Source organism: Panthera onca, chromosome A2 (genome assembly GCF_046562875.1).
Source record: "Panthera onca isolate mPanOnc1 chromosome A2, mPanOnc1 haplotype 2, whole genome shotgun sequence".
Taxonomy (NCBI): Eukaryota; Metazoa; Chordata; class Mammalia; order Carnivora; family Felidae; genus Panthera; species Panthera onca.
The window spans coordinates 58206816-58223670 of NC_138340.1; the positions used below are offsets into that span (position 1 = coordinate 58206816).

The window sequence follows — 16855 nt, forward strand, 5'->3', positions numbered from 1 at the left end:
GGAAAGGCCATCTGGCTGCTCCAGAGGGGACCGCTCTCATAGCTCCGGAGACCGCTAGAGAGGCCGTGAGCGTGGCCTTCGGGCGAGACTGTGGGAACACGGAGACGCACACCCACTGGTTCCGGCAGGCATCTGGGAGCTCCTTCCAGCCTGGGCTTCTCACATGAGGAGGGCACGGGCCTGCCCAGGGACACTCACAGCTGACCTGGGAACAGATATGCTCGCACGAACAAGGAGTGTGGGGAGCTTGTGAGTGGTGTGTGAAGGCCTAGGGCAGTCTGCTGGTCAGGCCTGGAGTTCAAGAGTATAGTGCGAGGGGTGAATATACCGGGGGGGGGGGGGTGTCAGGGGTGCAACGGACCAAAGATGCGCACAGCCACGCAGCCACGAAACCCGGGAGGGGGGTGGTGGAGAGCGGTAACGTGCTCCTCTCTTGCCTGTCATTGCAGAGATATGGCCCAAAGCTGGGGAGTCGAGAAAGATGTCTGACCACCCTTATGGAGGCAGCGGTGACCAAAGGAACTAAAACAGACATGGTTAAAATGGTAACTCCTGGGGCCAGGGGCAGGAGGAGGGATATAAGAAGACTTCATTTGCATCTGACACTTTCTTGTACTGCTTAGATTTTCTTCACCTCGTGTATATATAATTACGTAATTAAAAACCACAAACGAGAGGCAGGCACTGGCCGGGAGCTCACTGAGTGGCAGAAACCCACACAAGCCGCCAACCTTGCCCCATCAGGGAAAAGCGGCCCCCTCCAGGCCCTGTAGCCACCCCCCTCGCCCAGGCTCCTCTCCAGCAGCCATCTCCTGCCGGGATGCAGGAAATCACGGGCTGCTGCACCTGGCTTCCGTATTCCCAGCTGTTCGCTCTCTCTCCAGTGCCCTGCCTTAGAGCTTCGAGCTGGGCGTCTCATCACACCACTCCCACGGGGCCCTGATTCTCCTATCACCTTTCTGTGAGAGCCCAAGCTAGTGAGCCTCCCAGGTCATCGTCCTACCCTACAGGCCACCAAGGGGACTGGAGTTCCTTGTGACCATGGCGAATGGCAGGTGGAAGCCCAAGCCCTGGCACTCACCAGCCTAACAGAAAGCCAAGTTAAAGCCAAAGTTCCAAACTTGGCAGAAAACTGGTATCCGGAGCTAGCCATGAGCTGCTGGGAAAGCCCTGTTCCCCAAGCAGGTCTTACCGTCCTCATGTTCATGTGCACACGCGTGGGGGGATGGGGTACACGCCTGCATCTGCCTCAGTCGCATGCATGCACTGAACCCAGCAGCCTCCCTGCTTACAAAAGGAACACGCTCCTACCAGGGCAATGCCTCCCCCCTGCCACAGGCCTATGATCCCCGACATGTGCACGTCCCACATTTTCTGCGTCCAGGTGTCTGCCTGGCTTAAGCTCACAGACCTGCGATGTCCTGGTAACATCTGATGGCTATATATTTCGTGCCACTTATTTTGTAGATAGGCACTGAGTGTCACTGGCTTAGAGAGAAAGCCCTGAATCTGGAATCAAACAAATCTGGGTTCAAATCCTGGTTCTGCCATTCACCAGCTCTGGGACCTTTAGCAAAATACTAAACCTCTCTGAGCCTCAGCCTCCCCATCTGAAAACATGAGTATTGGTCCTAACATGATGGGCTTAATGTTAGGATTAAAAGGAAAGTACTTATTCTGTCACAGGTGCCAGGACAATTGGATAGCCCAGTATCAAGAAAAAAACTCCCTGACTCATACTTCACACTACAGTGAATTCCAGATGGATTTCAGATCTAAAGCTTTTACAAGTAAGCCTAGAAAGCTATCTTCGTTACCTCCAAGGAGGCAAAGATTTCTAAAATGGACCTGAAAACACTAACTATGAAGGAGAAAATTGGTAAGTTGGACTATTTTATGATCAATTTTTTTTTTTTTTTGAGACAGAGACAGAGCATGAACGGGGGAGGGGCACAGAGAGAGGGAGACACAGAATCCGCCGCAGGCCCCAGGCTCCGAGCCGTCAGCCCAGAGCCCGACGCGGGGCTCGAACTCATGGACCGCAAGATGGTGACCTGAGTCAAAGTTGGATGCTTAACCGACTGAGCCACCCAGGCGCCCCTTATGGTCAAATTTTTAAAAATTAAGAGCTCCCGTGGGCGCCTGGATGGCTCAATCGGTTAAGTTTCCGACTGCGGCGCAGGTCCGCGTCACGCTCTGTGCTGACAGCTCAGAGCCTGGAGCTTGCTTTGCATTCTGTGTCTCCCCTTCTCTCTGCCCCTCCCCTGCCCGCGCTCTGTCCCTTTCTCAAAAATAACTAAACATTAAAAAAATTAAAAAAAAAAAAACACTTCCGTTTATCAGAAGGTACTATTAAGAGAGAAAAAAGGTGGAGCGCCTGGGTGGCTCAGTCAGTTAAGGGACTGGTTTCGGCTCAGGTCATGATCTCACGGTTCGTGAGTTTGAGCTCTGCGTCAGGCTCTGTGCTGACAGCTCAGCACAGATTCTGTGTCTGTCTTCCTCTCTCTCTGTCTCTCTCCTGCTCACACTCTGTCTCTCAAAAAATAAACATTAAAAAAAATTAATAAAAAAAGAGAGGAAAAAGGCAACCCACAGAATAGTAACAGATATTTATGAGATACATGTCTCGTATATACACACACACTTCACAGAGATCTCACATCCAGGTTATATAAATAATTCAGAGAAATTAATTTGAAAACGTCAAGATAACCCAATCGGATGCAATCAGCCGAAACACATATGAAAAGGTGCTCAAGTTCGTGACTCATCAGGGAAATGCAAATTAAAACCACAAAGTGACACCAGCACCCTACACACTTCGAGAAATGCCTAAAATGAAGACAATGCCAAGGTTGAGAGAGACAAGGAAGAACCAGACCTGGCACATACTGCTAGAGGCAGTATAACTGGGTACAAACGCTGTGGGAGGCTGTTGGACAGCTTCTGTTCAAGGTGGATATATACACACCGTGCCCCTGCCATGCCACCATGAGAACTGTGTCCATAATGCTCCCCAAAATATGTGTCCAAGAGCAGCCACAGCAGCACATTCCCAAGAGCCCAAAGCTGGAAATTACTCAAAGGCCCAGCAACATTAGAACACATACATCAATGGGACACTATACAGAATCACGAAGGAACAAACTTCCCTACATGCAATCTGGATGAATCTCAAAAACAAAACGTTTTTGCAAAAATGCAAAAAGCCAGAAACAAAATAACTGAATAACTCTGTTTATATACAGTTCAAAAGCATGCAAAACCAGTATATGGTTACAAGTCAAGAAAACGGTTCCCCTTGAGGGAACAGCGTCTGGAAGGGGGAATGAAAAGGGCTCTGGCAGTGCTGATCATGTTCTGTGTCTTGATGTGGGTGGTGTTTATGTGAGCGTGGTCCCTTTGTGACAATCCAACAAGCTGCACACTTATGATCTGTGCACTTTTCTGGATGTATACTGTAAGGCATTAGAGCTTTTCTTAAGGGCAATACACATGTGGGTGTAAGCTATCTTCCCTGCTGACTCCTGTGTGGATGGTCCTTCCTGTACGTCACACCGTTTCTCCCACAGTAGGGACTCCAGATCCTCTGCTACCATCCAAGCACCCATTTCCAATGCCCTAAAGCTATATGCAACTCCAAATGACTGGTGTGGTCCTTATGGCAAACAGAAAGGGACACATGCCCTGGCCATCAGATCATTTTGACTTGTGGCAACACAGCAGTCAGAACGGATGAACGTCCTGCTCTCCCACCTTGCTACAAACATGGAGAGATGCTGGAAAAAAACACGGCAGAAACAGAGGGCACTCAAAGCCAGAAGAGTGAGCAGGTGCGGAAGCCACGGCATCAACTCCTGGGGGTCTGGGGCCCAGATAGAGGACCCGGGACCTGGACACTTGGCTTTCAATGTCCACGTGCTCTTGGCGCATGTGAGATGAAGAACTAGAGCAGAGCACCAGGATGGAGTCCGAAGTCCCCAAAGAGCAACCCTTTCGGTGAAATGGGGACTCAGAAACATTCCCAAGTTGGAGGAACTGTACAGGGTGTCTGCCCGTGTCCATGAGTAAGGGAAAAAGGTCATCCAAGATCACTTAAACACTCAGGCTTGAGACGCCAAGGAGGCTGTCGGTTAAGCCTCCAACTCTTGACTTTGGCTCAGGTCATGATGTCACCATTCGTGAGATGCAACCCCATGTCAGGCTCTGCAATGACAGTGCGGAACCTGCTTGAGATTCTCTCTCTCCCTCTCTTTCTGCCCCTCCCCTCACTTGCTCATGCACTGTCTCTCTCAAAAATAAATAAAAAACATTAAAAAAAAACCCAGGCTTGTACTTCACCAGGGTGTGGAGTCCAAATGTGAAGTTCTTTGTGTTATAAAGATCCAAGCCAAGAACTAAGATGAAAGCTGACCCAGGGCCCCTGGAACTCCCACAGTCTCCCTGAAACCATTTTGTTGGAACTCTTTCACAACCCAGGGTTGAAGAGGAGATCACAATAATAAATGGTGACCCAGAAAGGGAGTAAAATACAAAGCCACAAGCAGAACCGACATCCCAGGATGCTGTGTTACTAAAACAAAAGGAAAGAAATCATAAAATTAATATACTTACAACAATTCAGAAAATGAAGGAACAGAAGCCATAATGAAAGAAGGGAACAAAATGAAGAACAAAGGGAGGGATTTGGAACCAAGGAGAAATTCTTAACATACAAAACAGTTATCTATATTAAAGATTCAATGGATGGATCAAACAGAAGATTAGACACTGCTAGAAGAGAGTTATTAATTTGGAAGATAGAGCTAGGAAATCACTCAGAATGCATCAGGGAGGGGCACCAGGGTGGCTAAGTCGGTTGGGTGTCTCACTCTTGATTTCAGCTCAGGTCATGGGATGGAGCCCCGCACTGGGCTCTGCACTAAACACGGAGTCAGCTTGGGATTCTCTCTCTCTCCCCCTCTGTCCCTCTCCCCAGCCATGCTCTCACTCTCTCCAAAATAAATAAAATGGAAAAAGAAGAATGCATCAGAGATATTTTAAAGAGAGAAACCATGAAAGTGTTAAGAGACGTAGTAGACAGAAAAATAAGGCCCAATAAACTTGTAACAAGAATGAGAGAGAAATGGGAAATTGGTAATATGTATCAAACTGCATATGCAATCTCACTTCTGGGAATTTACTCTGAAGATACATCCCAACAGCACAAAAATACATACAAGGTTAGTCAATGCAGCCTTGTAAGTAATTGCAGAATACTGGAAACCACCCAAATGCCCACACAAGGGAAATTTAATGAATAATCTATAATACATATACATAACGGAGTATTATTCAGTTGTAAAAATAAAATGATTGAGAATAATCTCCGTGGGCTAACATAAAGTGGTTTCCAGAATATACTGTTAAGCAAGAAAAGTAAAATGCAAAAAAATAATGTTATAGATTGAGTTGTGTCCACCACCCCCCCTCAACAAATTCATATGTTGGAGTCCTAACGCCCCGTACCTCAGAATGTGACTGCGTTTGGAGACAGGGTGTTTCCAGAGGTAATTAAGTTTAAAATGAGGTCATTAGGGTGGCCCTATCCAATCTGATAGTGACTTTACAAGAGGAGGAGATTGAGGACACAGACACACGCAGAGGAAAAACTGTGTGAAAACACAGGGAGAAGACGGCCATCTGCTAGCCAAGTAGAGAGACTTCAGGAGAAACCAATCCTGCCAGCACCTTAATCTTGGACTTCCAGCCTCCAGAATAGTGAAGGAATAAATTTATGTGTTTAAGCCATCCAGTGTAGTACTCTGTTATGACAGCCCTATCAAGCTAATAAAAATATAAATACTCTGCTACCTTCCCTGCAAGAAAAAATGGAAAAAATTCTACATCTATCTGTTTATTTCTATAAAAAGAAGCCGAGGAAGGATAACCAGAAACTAATGAGATTGGTTACCTAGAAGGAGTGGGTGGGAATGAAGGCAAGAGGTAATGGGGGAGAGGGGGGTTTCTCTAAGCATACATTTTTGTGTCACTTAGATGTTTAGAACCATATTAATGCTTTACATACTCAAAAATACAATTAAATCAACAAGGATGGGGGATCCAAAATGGAATACAAACAGAAACAAAGAAACCTAATCATATTTCAAATGCATAACTACACCAAAAGGGGGAAAAAAACTAAATTAATTTCGGAATCATCCAAAGACAAAAGAAACTTGCAAGCAGACACTGAAGTTTACTTATCAGCAGGTTTGCTTTTGCATCAGCGTGGGTTAAAAATCCTGCAACCGCTTGTGTATTCTAGAACTGAAGAAATGAGTACGTACATTGGGGATGTTGGGAGTGAGGTTTCCGTCGGTGAAGGAAGATACTTCTGTGGAACAGAAGAAGGCTGGGAAGAGCCAGTGGTCCTGGATTAGAACTGGAACATTGGGACGGTAAGCAATCGAAGTTATCACTGTAAATATGTGTGAATACAGAAGTAAACACATATGTACATGTATACATGTATTATGTATGTGTATCTGTGTCTACAGAGAAAAAATACAGATAATTCTCTCTCAGGGCCTCTAAAAAGGCCAAGAAGCAATGATACCCCAGTAGCCATGAGCACACTGGGAGCCCAGATCTTGTTTCTGAATACCTTTCCTCTTCAAAAGGAACCAGGGCTCCCTGAAGAAAGGACCAATTCCAGGGTAGGGCAGAGAGAGTACAAGACAGCCTGAAACATCTAGTAAGTACGTCCGTGGTGTGCACTCAGCAACTCAGGGGCCTCAGATGCAGGATCAACTCCTCTCCAGCCGTTTCTGTCTCTAGGCCTTCGCGATCCAGTCCTTTGTGCTGAAGAGCTCTTCAAGGGCCCTCACTGAAGGATGGTTGGTACCACCCCCCCAACACCTCTCGTCCTGGTGCCTCGAGGCTTCTTTCTGTTGTGCAGAGCAACAGGTCAGTCCCCTGCACCACTACCGAGGATTTTCTTTTGCCTTCCAGAACCCAAAGACCGTACCTCTCGGTTTACTACTTCATCCTTCTGCTCCTCTCTTGGATTTTTCTCCACAGGCTCCTTTCTAGTTGCCTCTGCGTGGACCATCTGTGATATTGTAGGTCACGTAAAAGAAGCTGTACGTCTGCGCTGCTTATTTCGCAATCTTGTGGATCAAATTCCTGACACTGAAGCTTTACCTTGTGAGACTTTCTCTGAGAGGCTGTCAGCACTTTCCTCCCTATCTTTTTCTCAGGATGTGTTCTCTGCAGAGCTCCATCATTTTTACATGCATGACTCCAATTACTTTTCATTGAACCCTTGACATTTCATTCCAGATTAAAGACTAAAACATGAAAACTAAATGCAATGCCTTGTTCCAGGTGAGACCCTGGACCCCTGGTGAAATCTAAGAAAGGTCTACAAATTATACTTGTGCATCAGTCAGTGTTAACACCCCGATTTTGATAGTTGTGCTGTGGTGAGCTGAAGGACCAGCCTTGCTCTGAAGACACACATACTCAGGTATTGAGAGGGAAGGACAAAAGGCAACAATGCCATCAACTTACTCTCAAATGGTTTGAAAAAATGTTAAGAATTGGTGAATCTGGCTGAAAGATACATGGGATTTCTTTGTATAAGTCTTCTGAGGTTATCTCAAAATAAAAAGCTACAAAAAAAGAACAGGAGAAAATTAAAGATGTTCCTCACACTAATGAAGGCCGATAGAGATATGTCCTTGCAGAAAGAGCTGCTAACGGATGTATTTCAGGAACAAGGTGGTTAAATTCAAAAGAAAGGAATGGGGATGTGAAAAGACGTGCAAGCAAAGAAACGGATAAATATATTGATAAAGCAAACAAGCACTGTTAATAATAGTGACTAATGCTCAATAACAGTAATCATCAGAGAAATGAAAATCAAACCCATAATGAAATTCTACCTCACACCCATTAGGATGGCCACTATTGAGGGGCACCTGGGTGGCTCAGTCAGTAAAGCATCTGACTTCGGCTCAGGTCATGATCTCACGGTTGGTGAGTTTGAACCCTGTGTCAGGCTCTGTGCTGACAGTGTGGAGCCCGGAGCCTACTTCAGATTCTGTGTCTCCCCCTGTCTCTGCTCCTCCCCTGCTTGTGCTCTGTCTTTCTCTCTCTCAAAAATAAATAACCAGTTAAAAAATTTAAACAAGGATGGCCCCTATTCAAAAAAATAAAAAGAAAGAAAGAAAGAAACAGAAAACAGGGAAGGTCTGAGTCAGTTGAGCATCAGATGCTCAGTCAGTTGAGCATCCAACTCTTGGTTTCGGCTCAGGTCATGATCTCACGGTTGATGAGTTTGAACCCTGCGTCAGGCTCTGTGCTCTGTGCTCTCTCTCTCTCTCTCTCTGCCCCTCTCCCATTCTTGTTCTCTCTCTCTCTCTCTCTCTCTCCTTCCCTCTCTCTCTCTCTCCCTCTCTCTGTCTCTCCCTCTCTCTCAAAATAAATACACTTAAAAAAAAAAAAAACAGAAAACAAGTGTTGGTGATGATGTGGAGAAACTGGAACATTTGTCCACTGCTGGTGGGAACGTAAAATGGTTCAGTCACTATGGAAGACAGTACCAAGGTTTCTTAAGAAATCAAAAATAGAGTCACCATATGATCCAGCAATTCCATTTCTGGGTATGTGTATATATATATATGTGTATATATATATAAATATATACACACACACATATATACACGTATATATATATATATATACACACACACACATATATACACATATATACACACACACACACATATATATATATATATACACACACATATATATATATACATATATACCCCAAATCATTGAAAACAGGGTCTCAAAGAGATATTTGTATACTCGTGTTCACAGCGGCATTATTCACAGTAGCCAAGATGGGGGAGCTACCCAAATATCCACTGGCGGATGAACGGATAAACCAAACGTGGTCTATACATACCATGGAATGTTATTCAGACTCAGAAAGGAAGGAAATTCTGACACAGGCTACAACATGAATGGACCTTGAGAACATTCTGCTGAGAGAAACAAGCCAGTCACAGAAGGACAAGTACCGTATGATTCCACTTATAAGACACACTTAGTCAATTTCTTAGAGACAGAAAGTAGGGTGGTGGTTGCTGGGGGTCTGGGAGAGTGGTTAACGGGGACAGAGTTTAGTTTTGCGAGATGAAACACCCTGGAGATCTGTTTCACAACAGTGGTAATGTGCTTAACACCGCGGTACCCTAAAAATGGTTAAGATGATAAATTTTACGTTAGATTTTTTTTTTACCACAATAAAAATATCCATCACTGGGGTGCCTGGGTGGCTCAGTCGGTGAAGCATTCGACTCTTGGTTTCGGCTCAGGTCGTGATCTCACAGTTCGTGAGTTTGAGCCCTGCGTAGGGCTCCATGCTGACAGGTTGGAGCCTGCTTGGGAATCTCCCTCTCTCTCTCTCTCTCTCTAAATAAACAGACTTAAAAAAATAAAATAAAATCTTAGAAAAAAACACATCATAAAAAATACGAATGGCTAATTAGGTGGAGATCAAATATTAAATGAGAAAGACTAACAAGGCAAAACCAGGGAAAGCAGAATGAAAGCATTTTTATAGGGGAGTCTAGGTGGCTCAGTCGGTGAAGCATTCGACTCTTGGTTTTGGCTCAAGTCATGACCTTGAAGCTTCATGAGTTCGAGCCCTGCATCAGTTTCTGCGCAGACAGAGCAGAGTCTGCTTGGGATTCTCTCTCTCTCTGCCCCTTCCCCACTTGTGCTGTCTCGGTCTCTCTCAAAATAAATAAATAAAACTTAAAAAATATTGAAAACAAAAAGGAAGCATTTTTATATATGTATGTATTGTTTGGAAAGAGGAGAGACATTATCTTTAGACTTTATTATTCGAATATGCACACACAAAATTTAATGGCCTCAAGTACCCATACTGTGGTCTCTAAGTACCGTATTTCAATAAAACGAATGAGGGCTTAGAGAAATGTTGATTTCATGTCTAGGGAGGGAAAGTACGAGATGAGCCTGGCACATTGTATTATACCAGAAAACCAGGAAACTATCAAACACTAACAGGTTGGTCAAAAAGAAGCCACCTCAAAGAGGCTCTCAATGGCCAGGGACAGGCATCAGTAAGAATCACCACTGCAACAGCTCAAAACACATCAACAGTGTTAAAAATCCACTTGTTCATTACTTATAACGGAAAAAAGAAAACCTCATGGATCACTCTTGAATTAATAAACACACGTGTCACATACACTTTACCTTCTCCCCTAAATCCACTAAATGATAGTAAAGGTCAAAAACCACAATGACAAGGGGCGCCTGGGTGGCTCAGTTGGTTAAATGTCTGACTTCGGCTCAGGTCATGATCTCACAGTCCGTGAGTTTGAGCCCCGCGTCAGGCTCTGTGCTGACAGCTAAGAGCCTGAGGCCTGCTTCCGACTCTGTGTCTCCCTCTCTCTCTCTGTTCCTTCCCCGCTCACGCTCTGTCTCTCTCTCTCTCTCTCGAAAATAAATAAACATTAAAAAGAAAAAAACAACCCACAAAGACAAGAACAAAACAAAACTGAAAAGGAGACAAGAGCGTGAGCGTCTGGCCCCGGAGGCCTACAGAGGAGCTACATTCTCCTGGTCTAGCAGGCCCCAAAGAGCTGAATCCTAAGCCAAAATGGGACAAGCTGAGAAGCAGTCACACTTCTACTGTCAAACTCCCAACTAAAACGTTCTCAAATAGGCAGTGCTGGTTACCTTTGGAAGAGGGGATGAACGTGATTCTAAAAATAGGAAAACTGTTTGAAAGTCTGTTTAAGAAGTGGCTGGATCCCTAATTCCTCTCCCCAACACTGCACAGCTGACAAATGTCCCCACTCCCTGGCAGAAGACTGGGAATTGATTCTTCAAAGAGGGTTAAAACAGAGGCTCTCTGACCCAAAGGTCACAGGGCACAACTGAGGGAGGGGGCTCACACTGCAAAGCAGGAGGGGTAAATGAATTTATCTATGTACATGTGTTCTGACAGCGAGACACCCACCCCTCTCCCCACCCTGGCTCTCAGAACACTAGCAACCAGCCCTTTATGCTCCCAGTAGGACCGATGTCCCTTTTTCAAAGAATCTAATTGCCCAAAGAGGAAGGACCTAAAAATGCTGACATTAGAAATCGTCTCATAAAATGGCCCAGCCAGTCCACCCTCCTGAGAAACCACAGTTAACAAACCCCAATCCTAAGCTCAAAGCTTCCAACCGGCTTTTTGATGGCCCTCCTTAAATAGCTCTGAACAAATCTACCAGGCATCTGAGGAGCAAATGCACATGAGAAAACCAAGGCCAACAGTAACAAATAAGGAAAGCAACTTTTTAAAAACAGTTCCAATATCCTCCAGGAGATATGGCATTGCACATGTGAACAAAACAACCCCCTGAAATTAAAAACGGAGTAGGGCAAGAATAAAAGAGCCTCTAGAAACTTAAAAATATACAGGCGCTCCTCTTTTAGACATGGGTGGGTGCTGGTTCACCCCCTGGGTTAGGCTGGCCCCCGTGACTGACGGGCTAAGCCCCCCTCCCATCCCCCGTGCGCCCGCCCGCCTCCATCCTTCCTTGCGGCCCCCGCCTAGCTCGGCACTCACACAGTCTATGTTCTCTGTCATGTTCAGAATGATGTAGTTTTTCCCGGCCAGATTGCTCCAGTCTTTGCAGATCACCTGCGCAAGGAAACAGAAAGAAGGGTGACAGTTACAAAGGCACGAGGAAAGGCATCCAGAGAAACTCTTTGAGATGCTGGAAGGTGAAGGCCAGGTACAGGTTTGCGGCAGCTTGGAGGGAGCTGACAGCCTCTGCAAGGTGCCGTGCCCAGGCACCGGCCCAAGACTCACAAGCCCAGATGTGTCCAGGGACCCCACGGAGGAGGTCTTCAGCGAGAGGAGGGGCCTGACAGCACAGGGCTTGCCAGAGCCACAGGCTCTCGATGGCAACCCCATAGGGGTTTAGTGTTCTGTCGGCCCAACAGGAAACAGGCCTGCAGGCCTGATGCACGGCCTGACACAGTGGGACTCCCTCCCCTTCCGCCTAGTGGAGGGAGCCGGCCTGGGTGTGTGGGCTGGGGCCAGGTGAGGTGAGGAGAACAGGGGTGGGTGCAGAGAGGGGGTGGAGGACACAGGTCAGGCAGTGGGAAAGGCCAGCGGTAGCACTGAACAAGGCCAGGCCGAGGGAGCTGAGCTCTCCCAAGGCTTTTTACCTTTGCATGGAAGTGTGGGTGCGCATCCCAAAAGTCCCGCCAGAGAGGGGCCGCCCACCTCAGCCTGGCACACCCTCCCAATCCCCTGTGCACCTGGGGATGACCAGGCTCCTCAGAGAAAGGTGCAGCCGCGTGGCCCTCGAGTGCCCTCACTTTACCTGAGTAGAATCCCAGGGTATTCTGGACTGGGCTTCGGTGGCCTGTCCTTCCTGGGGCTGCTGGCTGAGGTCTTCTTGCCCCAAGGTGGCAGAGGCAGGTGTCAGTTCCACGTCTCGGGGAGCCAGCGGGAGAGAGGCGGAGGCTCCAGGGTAAAGGGGGTCTTCAGCTGGGGTCTCGGCCCCACTGGGAGCTTCTGTCTGAGGGAACGAGGCTAAGGACGGCACCTCCGCTTGCTTGCCAGCCAACCCCGTTGCTCCCACGGTGGCCTCTTCGCTTGCCTCCTGAGGAGCCTCAAACTCCACTCCACGCCCCGTGGCTGGCAGCGTCGTGCCCCCCGTCTCCTGGCTGACGAAGTCCTGCCCCCCCGGGGTCACTGTGCTCGGGGTGACTGCGGACGGTGACAGGCTGGGCTCCATGCTGCTGCCCACCTCCACACCCGAGGAGGCCTGTTCCCCAGATTCTTCGTGCCTGTGCTTGGCAACCCCTGGCACCTGGCTGCCGCTGGTGGGAGAAAAGCCATGGCCCTGAGTTTGGGCTTCTTCTTGGGATCCGTTCACAGGCAGCAGCTCCTCCTCTTCTTCCTCTTCCTCTTCCTTCTCTACCTCCTCCTTCTCCCTTTCCTCCTCCTCCTCCTCCTCATCCTCCTCGTCCTCCTCCTCTTCTCCAGGAGCCATATGCCAGGGTGGCTCCACCAGGTTCATCTTGGGCAAGGGTGAGGGTGGGCTCGGCACCTCCTGGCCCTGGCTGGTGTCTTCTATGGGACCCGCCTTCTCCGTCAAGTCTGGAAAGACGTAGTCTGTGGACAGAGACAGAAACCTCATTCGCTAGTTTCATCATCCATCACTGAGGTGTTCAGTGTTCGCTGAGCAGATGACAGAAAGGAACCATGAGACCCACAGGGGGACAGTGGGGAGTTGGACTACCGGTCATATTGGAAAGGAGTGGGAAACAAGGCTGGATGGTGGGGGTTCGGGGGGGCAGACTGTGGAGGAGACAAGGGCCAAGCTGGTCCCTGTTTCCTTCATGATGATACAAATGACACAAATCTGCCACTAAAATTCCATGAATACAAGAATGTGAACAGTAGAAAGATAGCTTGTATGATCGCACCCCTTGGAGATAGCTCTCGTTAACAGTCCACGACAAGAAGTTAACATCTTCTCCATCATTCTTATAATGGGTTTGTTTCCTTGTCTGCAGATTTCACCAAGAAGACTCAGACAACCCATTAGAAAAGGTTCCCTCCCCCATCAAAATAAATAAACTTTAATTTTTTTTTTAAATTTTTTTTAAAAAGGGGCACTTGGGTGGCTCAGTCAGTTAAGCATCTAACTTTTGGTTCTGGCTCAGGTCATGATCTCGTGGTTCATGAGTTAGAGCCCTGCATGGAGCTCTGTGCTGGCAGCAGAGAGACTGCTTGGGATTCTCTCTCTCCCTCTCTCTGCCCCTCCCTCCCTCTCTCTTAAATTAAATTAAATTAAATTAAAACTTTGTTAAAGAAAAAAAGTTTCCCTTTAAATCTCTTTACTAATGGGTTGTTATGGGGGTCCTCTTGGTAAAACCATTGAATGACGTCTGAGAACCCTCTGATCACAGGAAAAGATGAAATGCAGAGATCATGGCCATTGTTCCTAAACTGTGCTCTTTTGCTGAGATGTAGGCCTTGGCTGGGAAATAAAAAAGATGCCAGGAGAGCTCGAGAGAGTCCAGCGGCTGAGCCCAGAGCCTCCCAGAACTGACAGGGTCGCTGTTGGCAGTGACAGTGGGACTTTTTACCCTCGCTGCTATTCCTGGGAATCACATCTTGAAGTGCAGAACTTAGGAGGCTTCCTGGATGGCAGGACTTGTTCTGGCTTTTCAGTGAAGCCTAGGCCCCTTCAGGGTAATGACATATAAAAATCATGAGCCAGTTCTGTTAAAAATTCCTTTAAAACACTGGAAGGTATTTCTAGGTAGCAGCTTTTATTGGCTGCCATTTTGTTACAAATAAAAAATATCTAAGACCGTTTTAAAATACTCTTTAGACATGAGAGAGGTGGTAATAGTTTAAAGTGGTGAACTGGGCCTCCTCCTCCAAAATGTCTATCAAATCAGAGAATGGCTTTTCAACTGTCAGATTAAATTTTGAAAGATTTAGATACATTTCTGGGAACATGGAAAGCAGATGAGACCAACGAACAGATAACCCCTCAGCCAAGACAAACAACAGGGAAAGATAGTGGTGGAGGGAGGGTCTCTTCCCAACAGAATTAAGGAGACAAAACAACTATGGGAGCATCAAGGACACACAACAAAGAAAATTCATGGAATTGAAGATAATTTTTAAATTCCAGTTAGAACCTCAGAGAGACCCAAAGATATTGCATCCCCAAAATGAGAACGAATAATAAAATCAAGTAATCTCTAAAAAATAAAAAATTTGTAGAAATTGAAATTAAATTCTTGAAATGTAAAAATTCAACAGAGTAGTTGGAAGAAAATGTCAAGAAAAAGTCTCCAAAGCAAAAGTAAAAGGACAAGAAAGAAAAGTTAAAAGATACAGATGACCAGTGCAGGAGGTATAATATCTAATACAATTTCCAAACAGACAAGAACCTTAAAATAGAGAGCATAAAGAGTCAAACAAAGAAGAAATTTCCCAGGCCTGGCAGCAGGAGTCTTCACATTGAAAGTATATATAATTGAGGTGAATGATAAGAGACTCACACCTAGCTTTATTCTCATGACATTTCAGAATTCTAAGGAACAAGACAAGATTCTAAAAGCTCTCAGAAGAAGAACACATAAAGTAACAATAAAGAGATTATTAAATTATCATCAAGCTTCTAATTCATAACGCTAGACTGCAGGAAGGAAATTGAAAATGCATCCCAAATTCTGAGGGAAGTTTATTTTGAACCTGGAATTTTATACCCAACTAAACTATCAATGAAATGTGATCACAACATACAGACATTTTCATATATGCAAAGACTTAAAGGTTTGAGAATCCACGGATTCTGAGAGAAGTATTTCAGGAAGTTCTCCATGAAGTCTAAGGAAGACTGAGAATCAAAAAACATAAGAGGAAGTCATGAAAATAAATCTCTGAAGGGAAACTGTGCAGCAGGCCTACAGAACAAGCATTCACATAAGAACATGGAATCACAGGGCTCTGAAAATTACTACAAAAGGAAAATCGACTCCCTATAAGAAAAATTATGATTTTTTAGCTGAATGATCTTAGTGATATTTGAAAGCCCACTGTGATATTTAAATAAATAATTAGAGGGGTGCCCAGGTGGCTCAGTCAGTTAAGCGTCCACTTGGGCTCAGGTCATGATTTCACAGTTCATGGATTTGAGCCCCACACTGGGCTCTGTGCTGACAGCTCAGAGCCTGGAGCCTGCTTCAGATTTTGTGTCTCCCTCTCTCTCTGCCCCTCCCCCTGCCTGCACTCTCTCTCTCCTTCAAAAATAAATAAACATTAGAAAAAATTTTTACTGGGGCACCTGGGTGGCTCAGTTGGTTAAGCGTCCAACTTCGGCTCAGGTCACGATCTCGCGGTCCGTGAGTTCGAGCCCCGCGTCGGGCTCTGGGCTGATGGCTCAGAGCCTGGATCCTGCTTCCGATTCTGTGTCTCCCTCTCTCTCTGCCCCTCCCCCGTTCATGCTCTGTCTCTCTCTGTCTCAAAAATAAATAAAAAACATTAAAAAAATTAAAAAAAAAAAAGAAAAAATTTTTACTGAACAATTAGAATATTCTACCCACCCCGCTTTTGTTAAGTATACTCTTTTTGAATCAAAGAGACTGGTAACTGGATATCTTCCACTCCTCACAGTCTGCAGGGAAACTTACCTATTCCCCACACAAAACAGTCAGTCATGGCACTTAGGGGGGAGGTGTGCTCATGGAACAGAGACCACAGAACACTGAGGAGCCAGACACCAGCCTCTAATACTGAACAGTCTAGTATCACCTTTATAAATATGAACAAACGATCAAGATTCACAGGACATTAGAGGAAAGCCAGGCTCATGACGAAGCATGAAGGAGAGAAAGAAAAGCAACCCACTTCTGAGAGAAGAGTTAATCCAGAAAACAAAAGAGAACTTATAAAAATGTCTTATTAACACCTCTAGAGAGACTCAAGAAGAAATTATGCCCATAAAACAGGTATATAAAAGAATAAAAATATTTTAGTTCAATATAAGTAAGCATTTTGTAATATCTCTGTTTAAAATCGAAATGCAATGCATAAAAACCTATTGAAATGGCCTAGATGGCCACCTGACAGGAAAATGATATAGTACCATGTCAGAAGGCTTCTGGGGAAATGGACATATAAAATCCCTTACATCATGAAATTTTATGGTCAGGAGACTGCTCTGACAGCAATGTGTAAGAATTTGACGAAAGAGGGGATGAATGAAAGCAGAGAAAAGCGTTGGGGAGCTTGCTG

The 16855-nt window shown here is 45.8% G+C and overlaps 1 protein-coding gene and 1 long non-coding RNA gene across 2 annotated transcripts in view; one reads left to right on the forward strand and one right to left on the reverse strand.

Annotated features, from left to right (window-relative positions):
- PODXL2 (podocalyxin like 2) overlaps window positions 1-16855 on the reverse strand; it is a 40471-nt gene that overhangs the window by 4353 nt on the left and 19263 nt on the right. Inside the window, exons 3-4 of the mRNA XM_078442677.2 lie at window positions 12414-13210; window positions 11648-11722 (exon numbers count right to left, since the gene is read on the reverse strand). Of these exons, the coding sequence (XP_078298803.1) occupies window positions 11648-11722; window positions 12414-13210 (872 nt within the window). The remainder of the gene's footprint in view (window positions 1-11647; window positions 11723-12413; window positions 13211-16855) is intronic.
- LOC132678936 (uncharacterized) lies at window positions 4-8655 on the forward strand. The gene is made up of 3 exons (XR_013554083.2): window positions 4-545; window positions 1687-1879; window positions 6308-8655. It is a non-coding gene; the product is annotated as an uncharacterized LOC132678936 (long non-coding RNA).